General features: G+C 37.8%; 1 protein-coding gene across 4 annotated transcripts in view; it reads left to right on the forward strand.

The window, feature by feature from the left end:
- Positions 1 to 24788, forward strand: part of CTNND2 (catenin delta 2) — a 928193-nt gene that overhangs the window by 471365 nt on the left and 432040 nt on the right. For all 4 annotated transcript variants that reach the window (XM_007961220.3, XM_007961217.3, XM_007961219.3 and 1 more), the window contains 2 exons: positions 21314 to 21348; positions 21733 to 21849. In XM_007961220.3, the coding sequence (XP_007959411.2) occupies positions 21314 to 21348; positions 21733 to 21849 (152 nt within the window). The remainder of the gene's footprint in view (positions 1 to 21313; positions 21349 to 21732; positions 21850 to 24788) is intronic.

Genomic DNA, 24788 nt, shown 5'->3' on the forward strand with positions numbered 1-24788 from the left:
GTTTTAAAAACAGTCATTCAAGTGGTTGTGCATCAGCATCTCATTTTGGCTTTAATGTGCATCTCCTTAATGATCAGTGATATAGAGCACTTTATGTTGTAGTAAATCATTTTAACATAGATCGGTGGTCTTAAAATGACGTCTCTGAAAAACTTGATGTGGAGTAAATATACTCCCACTTTGTGTCTGTTTTACAGATTTTTTTCCCTATAAAATTCCATTAAATCACAGATTTCAACCCCTTTAGAGAAACCTAAGATATTAAGATATTTGTTGTTGCAAAAAATGCACATACACAGTTATAGTAATGAATCCAAAACAAAGTACCCCAGCAATACTTTCTCATTTCCTTGTAATTTTTATTCTTTTGCTTATCATTTTATTTGGCTTATCCTCTCAAAGATATTCTCTCTGAAAGAGGCTCAAATATCACTGTTCAGTTGACGTCGTCACCCTCATCCCCTCCCCGCTTCACCACCACAGCAGAACTAAAAGAAGTATTTCACAGGCTGGATTCTATTCTGCAGAGCCACACCCACCTAGCTGTAGTGGTTTTAGAAGTGTTAAACTGAATTAAGTAAGTTATTGATTTTGATTCTCCTTTCATCTTTATCTCATGTTAGAAATCGGCCATGTCGACGCTCCCATGAGATTTCCCTCCATTCTGCCATCTAATTTTATCCCGACATTTCTTTCAAAATCTGGCTCAAACCCCATTTCTGCCCAGATGTCTTCCCTGGTAAATTTCACACAGTTTGGATCTTTTTTTTTTTTTTTCCGCCCATGTCCTCATATGGCCAATTTATGCTAACTTGCAACACTTTCTATGTTGTCAGGTATTCATTTATAATTTATATATCATTTCCATTTCAAACTGTAATTTTTCTCAAAGTAACAGTCCTTAAGCCCTTAACGTAACAAAAAAAAAAAAAAAAAAAAAAAAAAAACCCTCAACCTCAGAAACTGACAGAATGCCCATCTAGTCCGTTGAGCATTTTATTTAACAATTAAATAAAATAGAATATTTACCCAGAATGCAATGAAGCAGATAGGTAAATGTCTAACCCTGCATTTCTACAAGTATCTTTTCTTCAAAATAAAATGCAGACATATAATATACCATGCAGATTTACAAGTCGCTTTGCTACTGTTGATGGCCAAGGAGCGTTTCTGTGCTGTGCATATTATTTTGTTTATCTGCCATTCTTTAACAAACTAGCCCAAACCTTACAGCTTTAACAACACCATGTTACTTGCCCAGAACCTCTGGGTCTAGAATGCAAGCAGGGCGTGTCTGGGTGGTTCTTTTACTCCATGTGGCAATAACTGAGGCAATTTATTCTGGTGGTAGGGCTAGAGGAAGGTTTCAGAGGGCTTCACTCACGGGTCTGTCACCTCAGTGCTTCTCTGTGTGGCCCCTCTCTCCACCTTGCTAACGCGGGCTTCCCCACAGCATGGTTGTCAGCAGAGTAGCCAAAGTCTTTATATGGAAGCTAGCTTCCAAGAAGCAGCATTCGGTCATGTGAAGGGAATCTACAGCTGTTGGTCTCTTAAACCTTGCCTTAAGATGTTAGAAAGTTTCACAGCATCACTTCAGTTGTAGTTTATGTCTCAATAGATCACTGGCAAGTCCAGAGACAAGACGAGGGGAAACAATTGGCATCCCTTCTTAATGGATGAAATGGCAAGGATATGTGGCTAACTTTAATCCATCATATGCATTGCTGACCTAAGTGTGTCTAGGTTAACTGACTAGACCTGTTTAACCAAGCAGGTTGCTTTCCTGACCTCTGTGGACTGAATGGGCTTTTAGCTGAGTTCACCTCCAAGAGTTTCATGTCACCTTTTACCTTAAGTTGTAGAATACCGGTTCAGGGCATACAAGCAATAGAATGCCTTCCACCAAAAGAGGGTCAGGAAAAAGAAGAAAGTCCATAAAAATCCTCTACTAAATTATATAACCTCAGTAAAGAATAGCTGTCCAATATGATTTATTTTATATGATGATAGTTCTACTGACTAATTCTCCATAGATAGTGTAGATTCATTGTTTCTTTCAAATAGTTATGATATCCTTTAAAGATTCAGACACATTAAACTGCTCGATCCCATTGAAATAAACAAGCCATATTTTAGCATGATGGTTTCTGAATTGAATCTTTGAAAAACAAAAAAAAAGACAGATATAAAGTATGACCCCTTTGCATAGTTCAGATTATCCAGATAAACTGGATAGTGGTTTTAGAAATGTTAAACTGAATTAAGTAAGTTATTGATTTTGATTCTCCTTTCATCTTTATCTCATGTTAGAAATCAGCCATGTTGACGCTCCCATGGGATTTCCCTCCATTCTGCCATCTAATTTTATCCTATCATTTCTTTCAAAATCTGGCTCAAACCACATAAGATTGCATTTTCCATATATTAACCCTAAGGTTAAATACTGGCATTTCTGCTCTCTCTTCCCTGACACAAAACACTGTCCCAACTTCCAAAGTAGGACAAAAGGAATAATGGTGGTGGTGGTGATGGTGGTGTGTGAATGTGTATACACATGTATGAATATGTTAATTAAACAGTAGATGATGACCAAATAAAGAAACACATGTTTTCATCCGTTTACTACATTGACATTCTGAGTCCAGTTTGTCTATTCACTATGGGGGAAAATGGAGTCATTTCCCAGGATAGTGAATTAATTAAAATTCTAAATTTCAGGAGGATTTGTTGTTTTGGGAATTTTCCTGTGTTTTGAAGATCAAAGGAGACAAAGGAAAGGAAGTATGGTTTTTATTCTCTGTAAGCTTTTTTTTTTTTTTTTTGTAATCAAGTCATCCTCACCTACATCATTATTTTTTAACTAACCTGACTTTGGAAGAATTATTATTATTTTTGTTTGTTTGTTTTATGTCCCATTCCAACATTTTACTCCTTTCTATCTGTGTTTTTTTTTTGTTTTGTTTTGCTTTGTTTTGACACAGAGTCTCGCTCTGTCGCCCAGGCTGGAGTGCAGTGGTGTGATCTCAGCTCACTGCAAGCTCCGCCTCCCGGGTTTACGCCATTCTCATGCCTCAGCCTCCCGATTAACTCGGACTACAGGCACCCGCCACCTCGCCTGGCTAATTTTTTGTATTTTTTAGTAGAGACGGGGTTTCACCATGTTAACCAGGCTGATCTTGATCTCCTGACCTTGTGATCCGCCCTCCTCGGCCTCCCAAAGTGCTGGGATTACAGGCGTAAGCCACCGCACCTGGCCCTGTCTATGTTTTTTATACTAACTCTTAATGGTAAAAAGAAAAAAAAAAAAATCTCGTTTTTGAGATGGAGTCTAACCCTGTCGCCCAGGCTGGAGTGCTGTGGCACAGTCTCGGTTCACTGCAACCTCCACTCTGGGTTTCAAGCAATTCTCCTGCCTCAGCCTCCCGAGTATCTGGGACTACAGGCACGTGCCACCACACCTGGTTAATTTTTGTATTTTTAGTAGAGACTGGTTTTCACCATATTGGCCAGGTTGGTCTCAAACTCCTGACCTCATGATCTGCCCACCTCAGCCTCCCAAAGTGTTGGGATTACAGGTGTGAGCCACCGTGCCCGGCCCCTTTATTTTCTAGTAGTGAAAATGAAGACTAACTGTAGCAATTACAGCTAAAACAAAACAAAAATTACATTTGTTTTTCTAGTTGTTTCTTCCTGAATAGGAAAAGAAAATGAAAGAAAACTCAGTTGCAGTTAGGGTATCGTTTTCCCGTAGGTTGATAATGGCCTGTGCTTTGAGGGGTGCGAGAACCCGCTTCCTAGAGACTCTTTCATCACTTCGTTTTTCCAATGCTTTTGGAAAATCTATACAAAATGCCAAAGTCTAATCTTCTGTGGTGCATTTTCTGAGAGAAGGGCTCATTAGAGCAATTTATCGATGGCTTGTATGACTTAGAAATGGGTCCAAGAGGAACTAAACCAACACCACCAACTCATTTCATTTAGACCATTAAGCACATTAGGTGATGAGGGTTTTGTCAGTTCCTCTCTAGCCAGATTAAATCAACAAATTAAAAATGAAGAATGTCCTGGCGGCCTGCGAATTTCCCGAGCTGCTTCATCAGGGCTCACTCCGGGTCCTGCTCTGCCCGGGTGCCTTAAACAAACACGTGGGCACCAGAGGCAGAACAGGGACATGCTCATGACAGCTGCTGCTGATGAGTTCTGATTTATCTTTTTATAATTGTCCCCAATTAGAAGCCACTGGGAACACATCATGGAACATTTATAAGTGAAAATAATGTTTCATTTAATAGAAAGCTTGGGTGAATGAAATATGGCATTGGGCTTAATTAGGGAAAAGGAAATTAGTTTGCTCAAGTTTATAGGATGGATGGAGTTTAACAGCTGAAAAGCATCAAGATGACTCTGAAGTGCCGTCACATGCAGTGGCACTTGAAAAGGGTGGATTTTCCTTGTATATGTAAACACCACCCCCATCCCCTTCCCTACAGAGGAATAAGTTAGTCCCTGTAGCTTTCTCTTAAATCAAGGTATATCCTACGTTTAGAGGGGGTGGGGGGGGGAAGACCATATGTAAATTTAGGGATATAAAAATATAAGTTAAAGTTTCATTGTTTTTGTAAAAGGATTTGCCATGATGTGTTCTTAAAGCATTTAATATTAATATACAGGATGAGGACAAAGGAGCATGACTGTAGCTCAGGAACTGATTCGTGAATGTTCTCATTCTGAATGAGGTTATACAAATCAAAATATTCACTCAATAGATTGCTCACTTCTTCCAGTGATGCTTTATGATGAAAGTTGAATAAAAGTGTTGTAGTCCCTTTTTGTCACGGCACAATTCTAAAGGCAAGATTCAACGAAGTAAATGCAGAGCACACTTAGAATATTAAGAAGAAGTCCTGCACTTTACTAACTGTGGTGACCTCCATTTGTGAACACCTGTTTTATGAGTACCAGGAACAGAGCTTCCCAATGCAACAAGAAAGGAAGAATGTTGTTTAGTCTCTGTTCTCAAGGAGCTCCCAGTCCAGAAAGACAAATGCTGAAAGACAAAGAATCCTAGCCTGTTTTGATAAGGGTTAAAGCTACTGTGGAGTCTCAGAGGATACAGAGCTTCACTCAGTCGGCCTCATCTAAGGCAGGTGGCTGAGACGGGGTCCTCAAGTTAGGTCACGGAGGTCTTCACAGTTGGAACATGCTTTCCAAGGAGCTGGGACTTGATCTCATAGGTGATGGACAACCACTGAAGGCTTTTGAACTGGGGATTGCTGATGGTCAGATTTTGTCTTTAGGATTGATATGGTTTGGCTGTGTCCCCACCAAATCTCAACTTGATTTGTGTCTTCCAGAATTCCCACGTGTTGTAGGAGGGACCCAGGGGAGGTAATTGAATCATGGGGGTGGTGTTTTTCATGCTGCTCTCATGGTGGTGAGTGAGTCTCGTGAGAACTGATGGGTTTATCGGGGGCTCCTGCTTATGCTTCTTTCTCATTTTCTCTTGCTGTCACCATGTTAAGAAGTACCTTTCACCTCCCCTCATGATTCTGAGACCTCCCCAGCCATGTGGAACTGTGAGTCTAGTTAAAGCTCTTTTTCCTCCCAGTCTTGAGTATGTCTTTATCAGCAGCATGAAAACAGGCTAATACAAGGATGTGGATTTCATTGACAGTGGAGATAATTGATGGGAGCAGAAAGACTGCAGGCATGAACAATGAGAAAGAGATAGTGGGGCGGAATGAAGCCTGGGAGAGGCAGGGGAGGATGTCTTGATGTCCTGTTTGTGCCTGAGACCTTCATGTACCTTATTATTGAATCACCACAGTGGCCATTTGAGGTCAGTCATGTTCACATATTTCACAATGCCCAATGCAAAATGCAAATTTGGGATCTGTTGTTCAAAAAGCAGATGGGGGCTGGGCATAGTGGCTCATACCTGTAATCTCAGCAGTTTGAGAGGCTGAGGCCGGTGGATCACTTGAAGTCAGGAGTCCAAGACCAGTCTAGCCAACATGGTCAAACCTCATCTCTAATAAAAATACAAAAAAAAAAAAAAAAATAGCTGGGCATGGCAGTGCATGCCTGTAGTCCCAGCTACTCTGGAGGCTGATGCAGGAAAATCACTTGAACCCGGGAGGCAAAGGTTGCAGTGAGCCGAAATGGCACCATTGCACTTCAGCCTAGGCAACAGAGTGAGACTGTCTCAAAAAAAAAAAAAAAAAAAAAAAAAAAATCATATGGGAAAATGCTTTCTTCCACTGTCTTGCTCTCAACTTGTCATAGTGTTGTTTTTTACATACTATTTAGTATAATTATAAGTAAAGAAAACTTAAAATTTTAAGTTGTTAGCACAGATTTTACTATTTATCTGTGTATTGTGCTATTCCAGATTTAAACGCAAATATAAGAGCATTTAACTTGTTTGCAGAATCACTGAACTTTTACAGTTCATATTTCGTAGCTCATACATTTCTGTGTGCTTGTTCTTACTGCAACAGGAGAAACACTGTGCAAAACCGCCTCAACTGGGTCTCTTTCATTTCTTAATATGCACATATTCCACCAACATTCTCTTACTGGTGAGTTAGAAATGAATGAAAGCAGATGGAACTATGAATGGCCCTGACTTTTCGTTTCCAAGTTATCATTTTCAACTTAACTGATTGGCTGACCTGAGTAAGAAGGGAGATGACAGGGCTCCTCAATTGTTCATGTATTTCAGAAGGTCATTGCCTTCTTCATTCAAAGCAAGTTCTGGCTTGAAGGGAAAGCATGGTCTTTTGGAGCTGACAGCACTCCTGCTTACTCTGCCATAAACGTAACACATTTACCTTGTAATGGCTTGAGTCTCACTCAACTCCCACAACACATCATGAGTCCATCAGGGCATTGCAAATGCTCTATGTGAACGAGGCAGCAAGGAACAGAGGAATGTGGATTGTGCATATCTCCTTCCTTCTGCACATGCTCCATTGACCTGTCAGATTTCACTTGCAAAACATAAGCTCAAAGATAGAGTCGTCCAGAGTTTTAAGAGGGCAATAGCAGAGCATTAAGCTGAGCATGGGGCCTTCTGAGTGTGGCACTGTGTGCAGCTGCAGAGATCTCAGGCCCATGAAGCCAGCCCTCATAATGTTATCTGAGTACATATGTGTAGACTCAGGCTATGGATAAGATATGACTTCCTTCACATTTCTCTTGAGCAGTAAGGAAGCTGTGATGGTGGCAATAAAAAAGTATTCAATGACACTTGATGAAGAATAGGAAGGATGACTTGTGTTTTTCAAGGGGGGCTACAACAGTAGAGTTTGATAGTGGAGGAGAGAGATTAGGCTCAACTTCAAATACAACATGGAAAAGTGGGAATTTATAACCGAGGAGGAGGATGGGGGTCAATGGACAGAAAATTACTGAGAGGAAGCATCAGGAGCAAGAAGGATTCTGGCTAACCTGACCTAACAGGATTTTTGCTAAAGGCAAGCTGAGGGGATCCAACATCACCTGGAGGCTGATGGAGGTGTAGGAACCTGATCAGACATGGAGGGTGGGTGAAACTGACTTGGCAGGGTTGATGCTAGAACTGCACTCTCTAGGGAAGATCATGGAAGTCAGAGAGCTCAGAAGAGCCCAACGAACATTTGGTCAAGGAGAGAATCTTTGTCAGTGAGAGGTTATTCATACCACCCAGGCACAGAGCTCTTTATACCACCAGGCAAGAGATGATAAAAATCCCCAACCAAGGCAGTTAAGGGGAGTGGATTTTAAGGGACATTTCCAATGGAAAATGGATAGATGGATATAAAGAATCTCAAGAATGATTAAAGATATGCTTTAAATATGTTAAGAACATTAGTAGGAATTTCAATTCATGGCTTTTAAAATGACTTTATACATTCGACTGGCAGTGCGGTTGTTTCATCAGACCTCTCATTCAAATCCTCATTCTTTCTTGAAAGAAGAATTTCAGGACACATGCAGCTGCTGTGTACCTGGAGAAGATGGGGAGGCTGCTCCATCTTTCCCGTTTCAAGTATCCATGCTAAATGCTGGAAACAAAGTAATTTTTTAATGTGTAATTTTTTTTCACAACAATAAATATGGAAGGCAACAGACACGTAATCAATCAAGGAGACCCCTTTCCAGGCATTAGGATAGGGGAGTGGAAGCAGACTGGCGCTGCAGTAGTTACCCTGCAAATCATAGTAAATATGCTTCCAGAGAGCCAATTAAGTATATTGTGTGAGATCTCCTGAACTCACGTAGTATGCATTAAGACATGTACTCTGCTCCCGTATTGAAAGCCAAAATATCATTTTTAATTTTCCCTGAGAACATATGGCAATGGAAGCGAATACAGGATCCTGATGAGCAGGGAATCTTACATATAATGGATGAGTTTTCCTTCAGTAGCAGCACAATTTCTTGTCTCTGATTGGCAGTGGGCAGTATGATTGGTGTATTATGCTCCAGGGATAACTCCTTCATTCACAGAACAAAGCAGAGATGAGTCCAGGGCAGGGTCACCTGAGCTCTGGCAGAAGAAGGAAGAACAAAGGGATAATCAGAAGTCAACAATGGTTTCTTTTTTCTCTTTTCTTACTTTATTCCATCTTCCTTCCTTCTTTTCTTTCTTGTTACTTCACTATTCCCAATGTTTTTTTTAAAAAATTCTAGTTTAATTATTACGTGGAAATAATTGTGTAGCAAATTCCGCATAAAAGAACCAGTCTGGGGAAAGAAAACACAGTGGTGTAAAACCACATTCCTCTCATTTTTTTTTTTTTTTTTGCTTTTTTATTTTGAAATAACTATAGATTTTTATGACATGCCCCCCCCCCACACACACACACACACACGTCTCTTCTAACTTCACCTAGCCCCTCCGATAGTCACATCTTGCATAAGTAGTACAATATGACAACCAGAATCAACATTGCTACAACCAACAGATTTCCCCAGTTTTATATGCACTAATGTGTGTGTATGTGGGTATGTGTGCATATGCGTGTTTAGTTCCATGCAGTTTTATCGTGTCAGTAGCTGTATGTAACCATGCCACAATCAAGATTTAAAACTATTCCATGACTGCAAAGCTTCCCCATGCTACCCCTTTGTACCCACACACCCCCTTCTCCGTCCCTATGCCCTGGCAATCACTCATCTGTTCTCCAGATCCCCAATTTTGTATTTCAAGAATGTTATTCCTCTTTTTCACTCAGCACAATTCCCTTGAGAGTTGTTGCATGTTACACATACATTTCCTTGGTGTGGATATATCAGTGTGTGTAACTGTTCACTTGTAGAACATTTGTTATTTGTAGTTTTTGAGAATTATGAATAGAACTCTAATGAACATTTGTGCACCCATTAAACTTTTTAACGAAATGTTCAGATGGTTTCAGATGACTCATGTGGTCAAAAGGCCACTATTGCCCTTAAGGAAGTATAGATCTGTAACACCACAAAACATTGTTGTACGTGACTATTAAACATGGTTTCTGCTCTATAAAGGCACTAAGATTGAAACTTATTTTTACCAATCTTCTGTTGATCCTCAAAAAGAAACCACAAAAAAAATTTTTTTTCTTTCTTGTGAAATCGGCAATGGTTATTCACATGTATTTTCATTACATGTCTAAGACGTGTTAGCTTTGCTTTTATTAATAAAATCATAGCAAATGCAGTCAAATCCAATATTCAGGGTTTGATATACCTATAGTAGATGACATATGTAGGAAGCAACAACAGAGGAAAGAAAAGCTATGAGCACGCCAGTGCATTTTAGAGGAACAGAATGAGTTCACACACGTATGCAACAACACACATTCACACACTCCTGCACATAATATCACACACAGGATCACAGGAAGCCAGGAAAACATAAGCTTGACCCCATCTGTTTGCTCAGAGAGGTCTCCAAAATTAAGGAGCTGCCTTAACTGAGATGATCTGACAACAGGGATAATTCTGGGAACAAGAATACATTGAATACAAAAGACTGAAACTTGAAATGTCTGGGAACCTTGATACACATGCCACTTCCATCAGCAAACAAACTAAGTACTCTTCTCCTGCAGAAATCTCAGTTATGGATCATTCACCTGAAAGATACAGTGAGCTCCCTCTTCACTCTCAGGATCAGGGAGTGAAGTGTTCGAGTTAATCAGCATCTGACTGTGAGGTATAATGTCACCAAAACAGAAGTATCATTGCAGCATATAGAATGCCGCAGTATACACCAAGCACACAAACTACACCAACTGTTCAGTTTGATGGTTTGAAAGCACTTCAAAACACTGTATTATGAGACTTAACAGTCAACTGGTGAACAGTACCCCTGGTCAGCCGGAATTTCAACTTACTACATTCCAATTTATGGAATGCCCACTGGCAAAGATACTGTGATACATTATTTTCTAACATAGTTGGTGTTTGGAAATGTTACTTTGCTGTAAATTTCTCATGTACTGTTAGGAGCATTTGAAAAATAATACCTAGCCCCATGCATGAGAAGCTTCCCAGAATACTATAGAAGGAGCTACAGTGTGAGAATTTTCTACTCTATAATGCACCCTTTGTTGCTGCTTCTGATATTGAATTTTACGCATAATCTGTCTGTTGTAATATAAGTACAATCAACTTTGAAGCTGTAAAAGAATTTGAAGAAGAAAAATATGAATGCATTTCTTTCCCACAGTGACAGCTTGGCTTGTGTGTAGACAGAACATTTAGGGTGACTGAGCCTCTGGCTAATTCTTTGTGGCTGTTAGAAACTAGAATATTTATTTTGAAGGAATTAAAACAGAATTTATGTGAATTCTCCCTGGTTTGGCTCTAGCTGGCTGGCCCGCAGACGGGACAATGTTGTGATACTCTGTGATAAACACAGGAGTCGTGTGTGTCCAGGCCATGGCGTGGGAGCTATTACCACGTTGCAGTGTCAGTTGCTTGGACAATTGTCAGTCACCGGTGCCAACAAAATTAGCTTAAGAATATGAATTTCCCCTGCCTCAAACTAACAAGAAATTAATAGTGGCAATTTAGTTCTGATTTATTTTCTCCTGTGGTCTTGAAAATAGCGAATAGTCTTTATGGCTTTTACTATGGCCAGAACGGTAGCAGTTGCCAGGAAAGAATCCTGAGATTTAAAAACTTATGGCTTTAAAGCAAGTCATCTTTCTTTATACATCACAGACTGCTTTGTTTCTTCTCCATTTTAGTGTGGGGGAAAAAAAGGTAGACAATATAAATTCTGCAGAGCCTGTAACTTATATTTTTGATAATATTTATTGGTCCCCAGGTATAGACAAGTTGAACACCATATGGTTGGCTTAGGTTCGTCTTTCAATTCTGTGAATTTGCTGCACTCTCACAGGCCTCTGTTCTTCTCTATGTGATAATGGTAGCTTAACTTTTGGAGGGTGGGTAAAGCGGGGGGCCGTCCTGCATCCTGTGTTCCTGGAAATGTTCTATGGATTTTTTTGTATTTTATACCCTTAACTTTTGTAAGATCACTATGGGGAAAATTCTAGTGATATCCCTATTTTACAAATGAGGAAACAGAGACTTAGAGAGCGTAAGGCAGAAGCATCTTGATCATACCCCGTTAGGCAACAAACCCCCAGTTCTGTGTGTTTACCTATCCATGCCCCTACCAGTCCACAAAGTCATAGACAGCTGGCACTACACCTCTCTTTCTTATCCTCAGAGCCACAGTGAGCGCTCACCAAGAGTTTGTGGTGACTGTGTTACCTTTTTCTCTGGAACTCGTTGTGTCTGGCTGCTTAGATGCAGACACCACCATGCTTGGGTATTTTTTTAATGTCCACTCTTCCCGTTTCCCCATATTGGCCCCATTTTGGCCCTCCCCCAGTGGACCACAGTGTACTCCAAGTGATGAAATAGATTAGAGTAAGCCGTAGTCAATAAGTCATAAAAGCCATTTTAACAACAGGTTAACCAACAAAGCCAGTCGCCCTCAAAGTGAGATGTTTTCCTGTTTGGTGCCTCGAAGCCAATATGCAAAACCAAAAGTAAGCATCAAGCAGAGCAAGCTTTATTCAGTGGCCATGAAATCAAGAAGTGGGTGTGTGACTGGGGTGACTGCTGGAAAGTCACAGATGTAGGGTATCTTGAATGAAGGGGCTGGACGTGAAAAGCAAGGGGAAGAACATTCATGTCTTTTCTGGGAAGGGACAGAACTGGAGGAGGTTCTCAGAACTGGAGGTGCCACTTTCCTTTTGTCCTTTTATGGTTTCTTCCAGTTGTTGTCATGGTGATTGCCAATGGTCATTGTGCTAGTGGGAGCATCATTTAGCATGGAAATCAGATTATAATGTAGTTAGAGGTTCTTCAGAGGTCAGATGAGCTGCTGTATTGGTTCCCACCAGTCTTAGCCAGTTTGGTCAGAAGGGGGAGCTCCTGACCTCAGGGATCTAGTTTCCTAAAGATAAGCAGATTTAAGGTGGGGTCAGAATTCACGTAGGCATGACACTGGGTAACAATCTCATAAAAGAGGAAGCAATTCCATACTTCATCAAGATATACCGGGTTTTGAGATTCTGTAGCTATCCATTATAGCCTGTAAAAATGTTCATAATAGCCGTCAAGTTGTGTTTTTGATGGCAATAGTTAAAGCAAAAAGAAGATGTACAATCTAAGAAAGAAAAAAGACATTCTAATTGCATGACAGAAATATTAGAGAATTCATTTGGGATTATATCACAAACAAGTGTAGAGACCACAGGCAGCCGACCAAAGGGAAATCAGTTCCACAAAACGTTCTGCGGAGAGTGGTGTTATTCAGCAACCTAAACCAGTGACTCTGGACATAGTGTGCTAATGGATAAGGGCAACAGCAGCCTAGAGCCAAGCTCAGTGGGGGAACACTCCTCCCCATTTTTAACTAAATACGTTACATTTTCACAGTACTTGAGGCTTTTGACTATGGGCATTTTATTTTGCAACCCATGGCTATTCTTGTGAGGTGCTGCATGCAAAACTATGTATTAAAAATGTTTTGCTGTCCAAATACAAGGTCAAGTCATATGGACATCATCAATATAAAGATCTTTTTTCCTATAGGTTAGAATCAAATGTCAGGTTTTTTTGTTTTAGTTTTAGTTTGTGTTTTTGAGACAAAGTCTCACACTATCACCCAGGCTGGAGTGCAGTGGCGCGATCTCAGCTCACCACAACCTCCACCTCCCCAGTTTCAAGTGATTCTCCTGCCTCAGCCTCCCAAGTAGCTGGGATTACAGGCGCCCGACACCACGCCCAGCTAATTTTTTGTATTTTTAGCAGAGATGAGGTTTCACTATGTGGGCCAGGCTGATCTCAAACTCCTGACCTTGTGATTCGCCCACCTCGGCCTCCCAAAGTGCTGGGATTACAGGCATGAGCCACTGCTCCTGGCCAAGGATCAGTTTTGAAGCAATTTATTTCCCAGTAGTTTTCTATGGCTTATGTTTTAGGTACATTGCTTAACTCAAAAGCAGACTAACAAAAAAACTCATACTTCTGTACCTTTATTTCATTTTGAAAGATATTGTAAGCAATAATACACCACATGATACAATGTAGAGATTGATGCTTTGGGCATCAAAAAGTTGAAAACGACAATAAAAGTATATTGGAGCAGGTTCGTAACAGATGGAATATCTCTAGTAATGGTTTGCTTTGTGTCTTTTCGTGGCATTAAGAAAATGCTTTGAACTTTCATATATATATTTTTATTAGAAATGGCCTGCAGATGGTTACTAAGGCTATGATGTTGGAATGATGAGGTGGAAATCACTTCTCAAGGAACTCAAAGGTTATCTTTGGGTTTACAACAGGGTACTTCCTGTTTCATGCCCTCTGAACTTGAAAGTTATTGGTTGCTTACTTGAAATGTTCAAACTAAATCAAACTTGAAACATTATAAAAATGACACTGTCATTTGTCTCACATATGAAATAGAAAAAGAAGTTAATATATCTCTAAACAGTTGATGCCATTATTATTTGTAATTATATATTTCAGAGTTGTTTGGCGTCATTTGAGTTTAAACTGGGAGTGATTCTAACAGTGATAAGAATATTATAAAGGTTGCAATCACGGGGGTTTATCTAAGCATTTAACTAAGCATATTTCTAAGTGCACTAATCATGGGGAATTTTTTCTCTTCCAAGTATCAAAGATATTTTTAAAATAATGTTAACATTTTGTCATAATAATTTCAGGTCATTTTGTCATCTTTTCATAAATACAACGTTGGAGATAAAAAGAGAGAGGGAAGTTATCTTTCCTTAGACTCAATTTTCTTCACCCTCCTGACCCCTGTAGAGCCACCACCACCATCTTGAATTTGATACCTTTTCAGTTCATATATTTTTATTTTCTCTTTCTTTCTCTATATATAGCTATATCTATATAGATATATATAGAGAGACAGGCACGTGTGTATATATTAATGTGTATATTTATAAAAAATATTATTTATTCAGTGTTTCTAAAATTCACATAATTGGGATCCTGCATTACATATCTTATTGACAACTTCCATTTTTTTCTCTGTATTTTCTTTTTAAGAACTACATATGTATCTGGCTAATTTAGTTTACCTGCCAAATAGTATTTATTCCATAAGTATGTCATATGAGGGGATTTCAAAAAGTTTGTGGAAAAATGAAACTCTATTTCTCCCAATATCCAAGTACTAACCAGGCCCGACCCTGCTCCTTACAAATTGATGTGGATGGTCTGCCATTGCAAGCTTCATCTTCATCATCATCTTGTCCCTTCTTAAAACAAGTTTCCATTTGTAAAATGCTGATTTCTTTGGTGGCGTTATTCCCATAAAGTTTTTGTAAGGCATCAGTGATTTTGCCATTCTTCCAACCAAGCTTCCTGTAAATTTGATATTTATTCTTGCTTCAATTTTAGCAGAATTCATGTTGCTCTAATAAGAGCTCTTTTCTTTCTTTCTTTCTTTTTTTATTTTTTGAGACGGAGTTTTACTCTTGTTGCCCATGTTGGAGTGCAATGGCCTGATCTTGACTCACCGAAACCTCTACCTCCTAAGTTCAAGCGCTTCTCCTGCCTCAGTCTCCCAAGTAGCTGGGATTACAGGCATGTGCCACCACACCCAGCTACTTTTGTATTTTTAGTAGAGACGGGGTTTCTCCATGATGGTAAGGCTGGTCTCAAACTCCCAACCTCAGGTGATTCGCCTGCCTCAGCCTCACAAAGTGCTGGGATTATAGGTGTGAGCCACCACGCCTGGCCCACAAGAGCTGTTTTCAGACTGATGTCTTACCCTCGTTAGTGCGTCAAACTAGATCATGTTCAGACATGTTATAACCAGGTAATATCAGTTTATTTGGGTGCCACAAATTTTTGAAATCTACACATAAATTTTTCATAATATGCATTTTCCATAAACTTTTTGAATACCCTTCATGTACAATATGTAATCATATTAATATATTTGTCTGTTTTTCTATTGCTGGAACACATAGGCTGTTTCCATTGTCTTGCTATTGCAACAACGTAGGCATGAACAATCTTGTACAAGTCTCCTGGGCAAAGGTGCAGATGTTTTCCTGGAGTCTCTACATAGAAGCAATATTCCTGGGTGATTAGGTATTACATGTACAAAATTACCAAGTACTATCCCATAAGTCACCTGTGTGTTTCACTAATTTAGTCTCCCACCTACAATGTATGCGTTACTTCCGCATTTCTTCCCCAACACTTAATGTTGTCAGACTTTCAAATTTTTGGACAGTTTATGGTGTCTGAGGAGGTATCTTGTGTTTAATATTTATCCCTCAAATACTTTTAATGTGTTCGTTCAGTGGCCATACCTTTTTTTTTTTTTTTTTTTTTTTTTTTTTTTGGCTATGCATCAGCTATTATACATGTCTGATGACCTCTCTTCTATTTGATTTTTAAATCTCTATCTTATTGATTCATTGGAGTTCATTATATATTCTGGAAAGTAAGCCTTTGTAAGTTATATGCCTTGCAAATATTTTCTCCTAGGATATGGCTTGTTTTACAACTTGGTTTCTGGTAGGAGTTTTTTAGCCACATAAGATTTTATTTTCGATGTAGCCAAATGTATGACTGGAATAGTGGGTCACACATTTCTGTTGACTCTGGAACCAGAAAACCAAGGTCATAACCGTGCCTCCACTACTAACTGACTGAGGAACCTCCAGCAACTTCCCTGGCATCTTTTTACCTTGGTTTTATTGTCTCTAAAATGGGAAAATATTACCTCTCTCAAAAGTTTTAATATGAAGATTAACTATCAATCAGTTAGACTGTTGTCTGCTGCCAAATGAGACCTGTATAAATATTAGCTATTAGGATTTTTGCTTTTAATATATTGTTTCAAAATTTCTTTCCTAGCATCACTGATATCTTTATGTATTTAAAGGCTAAGTGTTATTTATGGTTGTCTTTGTCTTAAATACATGTTTTTCTCACAGTCAGTAGGTTCTGGATCTTATATTTAGGTATATTCAAACACATATGGACTGATCAAAATTATGTCTATAGTCGTTTTTACATTTATTTCTTCAGAGGTGATTTCTATTTCATAAAATAGCATTTCAACAGTAAAAGCAAACTTTATTTCCTGAAATTGAACATGCATTTAAGTTATAACACCTTCAAAAATGACTTTTCTATTATATTAAATTGAATTATATAATTGAGAGAAAATTTACCACAGGTGATTCCTAGACACCTGATATGAGAATGTCTCAGAGCCAGGCATAATCCATGTTTATTGAATAAATACATAGTTTGTTTGCTTTTTAGAAAGCATCTACCTTAGAGCAATTTTTAAAACAAGGAATCAAATACATAAATAGGCAATTGCATACAATCTCCTAGCTAAGAGATTAAAGTGTGCACTTAAAGGAAATAAAATCCAAACCAGCTTTCTCTTGAGACTTCCATTCTCTATGATCAGTCATACTTTTAATGCATTTTAACCGTGCCAAAGAAATCAGGGAAACCATTGAAATGATTAATGCTTTTTGTCTGCCCAAAAGGAAGTTGCCTGTGTTTTAGACAGTTTTATATTCACTTCCAATTATATTTTTAAAATTATAATAAAAAGAGTTTCTTCTTTTTTCTGTTGCATCATAAAATTGAAACACATTTGAAAGAGATGAACAGAAAAATAAATATCTAATAGCATGTTGTGTAGTCCTAAACATAAAATCAACACCTGTACATAAAATTGGCACCACCTTATTTGTACTAGGATTACCTTGGACATTTTTTTCCAACTCTGCACTGCAGAAATTGAAGATCAAGAGCAAGAAATGCCTTAGGAATTCACCTTTTTGTATTGGTCAGTGTGACATTTATTCTTTGGGATCAAACAACCCTCTAATTACAGAGTTTTAACACAACAATGGTTTATTTCTCACTGCTGCTCTGTGTTCTCTGTGGGTTGGCAGAGGTCTCCATTCCACATACTCAGGCATGCATCTCAACACAGGGCTTAGGAGAGAGAGAAAGCGTGAAGACCTCATGCTTATTCGTCTGTGCTTGGACATAAAGTGGCACTTGTCACTTCCTCTCATAGGCTTTTGTGACCCCATCCATGTGCAAGGGAGCTGAGCAGAATGTGTTCCTCAAAATGCCTACAAGGAGAGAAGTGCTGGACTTTACTGAGCACTGGGAATTACTTCCATTGACACCCTCACTCATATCACTTAAAATGGGTGGCAACCTAAGCATGTTTCCTTGCACAAATTTTTTAAATTTATTTTTTAATTTTTTAGAGGCAGGGGTCTTACTCTGTTGCCTAGGTTGGGGTGATGAGGGACAGTGGTGCAACCTCAGCTCACCACAGCCTCAAACTCCTGGACTCAAAGAATCTTCCCTTGTTGACCTCCCAATTAGCTAGAAATAGAGACACGTGCCAACATGCCTTGCTAATTTTTAAAAAGATTTTGTAGAGATGAGGTCTTGCTATGTTGCCCAGGCTAGTCTGGAACTCCTGACCTCAAACCATCCCCCTGCTTCACCCTCCCAAATCACTGGGATTATAAACATGAGCCGGGGTTAGAGGCAAGAGGCACCATGCCTAGCCCCTCCATGACTTTTGATTTTGAAAGAGTGGCTGTTACTAAAAAGTCAAAAAATAATAGATGCTGGAGAGGTTGAGGAGAAAAGTGAACACTTACACACTGTTGGTGGGAATATAAATTAGTGCAACCATTGTAGAAAGCAGTGTGATGATTCCTCAAAGAGCTAAAAGCAGAACTACCATTGAACCCAACAATCCCATTACAGAGGAATATTCATTATTCTACCATAAAGACACACATGCACACAAATGTTCATTGCAGCACTATTTACAATAGCAAAGACATGGAATCAACCTAAATGCCCATCAATGATAGGTTGATTAAAGAAGACATGATACATATACACCATGGAATACTATGCAGCCGTAAAAAAGAATGAGATCATGTCCTTTGCAGGAATATGGACGGAGCTGGAGGCCATTATCCTTAGCAAACTAATGCAGAGACAGAAAACCAAAGACTGCATGTTCTCACTTACAAGTGGGAGCTAAATGATGAGAAATTATGAACACAAAGAAGCAAACAACTGACACTGGGGTCTATTTGAGGGTGGGGGTGGGAGGAGGTGGAGAAGCAGAAGAGATCACTATTGGGTTCTGGGCTTAATTCCTGGGTGATGAAATAATCTGTACAACAAACTCCCATGACATGAGTTTACCTATGTAACAAACCTTCACATGTATCACAGAAATAAAGGTTTTAAGAAAAGAATTTGAGTTTAGGAGTTCACAGATCAGTTTAAATCCCTGCTGGGATCCTTAGGAACTGTTTGGCCAAGTTTTTCAACATTACTACATCTGTTATTCCCCATCTATAAAGAAGAGATTTGTGATTGTTGTGAATTAACTGGACCTTGGTATACAGGAACCACTTAGTAAATGGCTGTACTGGTGAAGGAAAGTACTAGTATAGAAATAGCAGCAAATCCTGGAGGACATAACACGAGAACTTTTTTGTTGGATCTGTTTCCTGGCACTGTCATAACAAATTACCACAACCGGGTGACTTAAAACAATAGAAATTTATTCTCTCCTGGTTTTGGAGACCAAAAGTTCAAAATCAAGGTGTCAGCAGGGCTGTGTTTCCTGCAAAGACTCCAGGGGAGTTTCCTTCCCTACCTCTTTCAAGTTCTGATGACTTCAGGCATTCCTTGACTTGTGCCTGCATCACTCCAGTCTCTGCCCCCGTTTTCACATGGCCTGCCCTTCTCCGTTTTTGTCTCTCTTCTATCTCTTAAAAGCACATCTGTGATTGGATTTAGGGCCCGCCTAGATGATCCAGGATGACCTCCTCTGAAGATTATTAACTTAATTACACCTGCAAAAACACTTTTCCCAAATATGTTACCATTCACAGGTCTTAGGGTTTTGATGAGGACATATATTTTGAGAGAGGGGGGCCCTCTGTTCAACCCACTATCAATATGGAAGTGTTTTCTATCTGTATATTATGCCACCTTGAGAATTTGTCCAACTTTAAAATATAGAAGAATGAAGTTCTGGGGAGCCCTGAATTAATAATGGATGATTAATGAACATAATATCTAGTATTTTTCAAAGTTAGAAGTACGCAAGGATCGTCACAGAAGCTTGTTACGCAGTGCAGGCTCCCAGCCTAATCTGTAGACTTTTTCATCTTGTAGGTCTATGGTAGGGCCACAAAATACATATACTTAAGAAGTGCGACAGGTGATTCTGACACAAGTAAGCATTCGGAATTACTCAGAACCCATATGCCTGAGTTCTAGTCTAGCTTCTGCAAATGACCAATGGGACTGATCTTTAAACACTAGTATTTTGGTATTCAGATTCTTGAAAAGTAACGATCCATAGACTTAGAGGATTAAAATAACCAGGATAACTATGGTTCTGATTTTTTAATTGGTGATTCTTGAATAATAAGATGGGACGACTATATATTAAATTCCACTTACTAAGTGAACCTGTCCCATAATTTTTTAAATGTTTTTATAATTTTTAAAATCATTTTAAAAATGATTTTAGGATTACGTTTCTATTTTAAGGGCTAAACTTTGTAGTCAGATGTTACTATTATATAATGCCACATCTTTTTGATGCAAGAAAGAGTTGCATTGGACTGAATTTGAAATATTATCATTTCAGGTATCAATATTGTCTACAGCTCTCATCATTATGAAACCATTGTCCAGTTTCCTAGTATGGATTGACTCAGGGGGAAGATACTCTGTAACAGTCACATGTCTCTTAATGGACTACTCTTGTTTTCATTTATGCCAGTCATGGCTTTTCTGAACATTGATTTATATCCAGCATTCCCTTTTTCTCCATAAATGTGTTCAGAACCCACCTCTAAGGTACAGACAAAAGGTCTACAATCCACATGCTCTTGTGAAACTAATGAGCTATTCATAGAAGCTGCTTGAACAGAGTAAAATATCATGAAATAAGTGTACAAAATCATTCTCAAAACGATGTCTTTCAGGAATTAACATGTAGATTTCTCACCAATTATTTACATATAAAAAGGGGGCATGTAGGAAGTGTTTGCATACACAATGGAAGAGTTGCTCGTATTTAGAAACTATTTTGTATTTAATCCTTCAAAATAAATCTCTGTTACCTATATAGAGCCACTCTATACAGTATCTTTGGCATATGTATATGGAAAAACCTTTCCGTCTGGGTCATTTTATAAGATGTATTATTGAGACTTTTGGAAATGTGTATTTAGTTGGTGGTAAAGTGTTATGATTTTTAAATTAAACTCTTAATAATCAACTAAATGGAAATTTTAATATATGGCTAAATGGAGGCAAAGATTTATTTCTTCTCTCTAATAAGAAAAGAGATAGTTATTTCCATATTAGGCTACCTTACAAAGTCTACGTGATCCTATTCTAAAATAGCTAAAATTGAGTAAAACTGCATCTATATAGAAGCTGTTGTAAAGAATGAGTCTAACAGGTTGGGCTTTGTAAAAAATGAGCTCTTCTGATAATTACTGAACAATGTCCATTTAAAACATGCTAATACTTGTGAATCAAAAGGAATATACAGCAAATGGATTAAAATTAAAACTGTATAAAAGTGGAATCCCTTTTCACAGTAAGAAATGAAAGGAAATGCCACGGAGCCACTGTTACTTAACCCTAATGTGCCTTTGTGTCTTAGATTTTAGGGTTTTCTTCTTTTCTAATCAATGCATTATATCTCTGTATTCTTTTTTTACAGTTCAGCAGAAGAGCAGTTTCATTGGCAGTCACAAGGTAACGTCTATCTTATTGATGAACACTTACACTTCTACACATATCTCTACTGATGACTTTTCTTATGAACTTTAGAATGAGACTTAGAAAAGTAATAGGAAAACATCCCGATAGTAAAAATTAGATGAAGTTGTTACGACAGCTCACAATTTATTGGAAGTTAAGTCTTTCAATTCTGTAGTAACTATGGTTCTTCAAGGGTACATAAAATTGCTGACCTTGGCTTTAATGCTGGTTGACCAAAAATTACGATGGAATAGCTAATGAAAACTTCATAGAGGTAATATATTTGACTAGGATATTTTCCATGATTAAATGATAACCTAAATCTTGAAGAATAATATACCAAGTGTTTGTTCATCACTTTAAAATATTTTATTTCAGATGGTCAAAAAGATATCGAAGATGAGCTTACAACAGGTCTCGAGCTGGTGGACTCCTGTATTAGGTCACTACAGGAATCAGGAATACTTGACCCACAGGATTATTCTACAGGTGAAAGTAAGTCACCTGGCAGTTATGCTTGAAGACAGTTGAAATATAGGAGTATTATGTCATTATTTCTAATATCATTACTGTTATGAGCCATATAAAATGAGGATTGCAGGATATTTTTATGCTTGTTTTATCCATTTCACTCCGTCTCGTCTATTCCCTTCCCACATTATCCCACCTCAGTTCACATTAGAGTATAAACTCTTTTAAGTCAGTAGTTGGCATCTAGTTTTCGCACTAATTACTGACATACTGGTGATTCTCACTGTTGTCTGATATCCTTTTCAGTATCTACAGTACTGCATTTTATGAACTCGTCGTATATTTTGTAGTCAACACAATGTCTGCCTTAAAATTAACTGTCAATGTTGGCTGGGCGCGGTGCCTGGGATTATGCCTGTAATCCCAGCACTTTGGGAAACCGAGGTGGGCAGATCATGAGGTCAAGAGTTTGAGACCAGCGTAGCCAATATGGTGACATCCTGTCACTACTAAAACTAAAACTACAAAAAAACTAGCGAGGTGTGGTGGAGCATGCCTGTAGTCCTAGCTATTCGAGAGGCTGAGGCAGGAGAATCACTTGAACCCGGGAGGCAGAGGTTGCACTGAGCTGAGATTGTGCCACTGCACTCCATCCTGGGCAACAGAAGGAGACTCCATCTCAAAAAAAAAAAAATTACCTATCAATGCTTTACTCATACAGATCACTGTTGATAGAAATCATAAAAAGCAGCAATTATATGACAAAATAGGAAAAAAATTTGTGTACTCTTAGTATTTTCTATTTAGTACTATGCTAAGGTACTATGCAATAAATTCTTACATTTCTGTATTTAACCATCTTGCATTGCTGTATTAATTCCATAGAATATTTAAAGATCACTTTCTCTCCACTTAATGACATATTTTTCAACCAGAATGGTTGCGTCTTAGGAGTTGAAATGAACCTTCTTTAAATAAATCATAAAATTCTTTTTACTTATCTTAATAAAATTCCACAAAAGGCTAAAAATTTCATCATTAAAATAGGTGTTATCCTGGTAATACATCAAAAACCAGTGAAGCATTTTATTCCTTAATTTAAAAAATAAAATTTCCTCCAGTACCCACTAAGCTTTGTCATGCAAAAGGAAGACATAAGGATAAGATGACAAACTGGTCTTGAAAACCATTTAATTTACAGATTAGCTCATTTTCTCTATAATCTTTGTAATACCATTACTGTTAGGATAACAGATTTATTTATACCCGTATGCATCCTCTCAATAGAATTCGTAAAGAAAGATTGGTTGGTATTATCCTTCTTCTCTGTATTTTATATTGAAAAGTGTGTAATTGTTACCTCTTTTCACTCATTGTTGTAGGGACAGCTCTAGTTAGAACACATTTAATGAATATTTGAAACACATGCACTCATCTTATTAGAGAGTAAGGAGAGCAGCAACAGAATAGTTTGCCTTGTTGGGGAAGGGAGAGATGATAGTGGAAATCTCATTTTTTACATAATAATATATTTGATTATGAGTTTAGGAGGAGTAACATTTAATAGATGGAAAGTACAGAAAATAAAGTAATGAATGAGTTAAATAAAAAGTAAACAAATTAAAATAGAAGGGATAATTTAGGTATATCAATCTAATGCTGCATGTAAGCATTCTAAATTCTCCTCTGAAAAGAATTAAAGTTCAAATTTGCAGTAAACAAAGATAAAGCAGTTATGAGTTATTCATAACATTTAATGAAATCAGTGTTGAAATTAAAGGAATAGTCAAAGTATTGCCAGCAAATATAACCAATGCAAAGAGTGGGATTGGAAGAGTCACGTGAGATAAATTGGAATTTAGTACAGAATCGCTTAGCAGGGCCAAAGATGGGAGTTATGTAGTGAGCTGTCTTATAAAGATGTGTTAAGCTCATACTCAGATCTAATGAACATGTGTGCACCAAACAGCATAGTGTGTGAATATTAAAACAAATGTTACTAAAAATAAAAGAAATTAATGAAAAATGTTATTGTGAACATTTTAATGCACGTCTCATGAATCAGACAGCATGCTAGAAGGCAAAGCCACAAAATGTTGAAATAACAAATTAAGAAAACCATGGATTAAATAAATTTTAGAGGTTTTATTTATTGCATGATAGTATATGTTTGTTACATATGTCCAAGGAAAATGTATAAAAATTGGACAGCTACTGGAAGATAAAGGCAATTATAAAAGTTAAGAAGTATGGAGGGCCATATTCTTGGATAAAAATCTACCAACTTTAAAAGTAAATAATAAAATTGTAAGCAAAATGTAATAATATTAAAACTAAGAAAAATACTTCTGGATATTTACTGAATCAAATGGAAATAATAAAGAAAATTGCATAGAATTTACCAAGCAAATAAAACAGGAACATTTTTTAGTGAAAACAGAAGTATGGGGGAAAAAACACATTCAGAGGACATCTTAACTTCATTATTAAAAATAGAAAACAAAATAATGTTGTACTTATTTGGGGAAAACCTTAAAAGAGCTAAATAAATAGCAAGAAACTAGTAAGATGGACATGATAAAAGTAATGCAGAGATTAAGTAATATAAAGTAAAATAGTCAAAGATAAATGTCAGAAGCAATAGCGGGGATAAATAGATGATTTTTTTTTCTGTAAGTCAAATAATAGCACTGAGCTCTCTTAGTTGAGAAACTCTGTTACACACAAGGAAAATGGAAAGAAAATGTTTTAGCTTTCACTTTAGTTAGCGTGCAATATGTATTCAAAAATTACCTACAAATGGTTTATAATAGGGAAATTAAATGCTCCCATATAGTCTTTCCAAATACATTTGGTAGCCACCAAATATTTATTTTTCAGAAAGATTAGTCAGTTTATATTGTCATGTACTGTATTATCTTATTGAAGACTCTTAGGGTTTTAGTTGATAATTTCTTTTGAAA

Source organism: Chlorocebus sabaeus, chromosome 4, assembly GCF_047675955.1.
Source record: "Chlorocebus sabaeus isolate Y175 chromosome 4, mChlSab1.0.hap1, whole genome shotgun sequence".
NCBI lineage: Eukaryota > Metazoa > Chordata > Mammalia > Primates > Cercopithecidae > Chlorocebus > Chlorocebus sabaeus.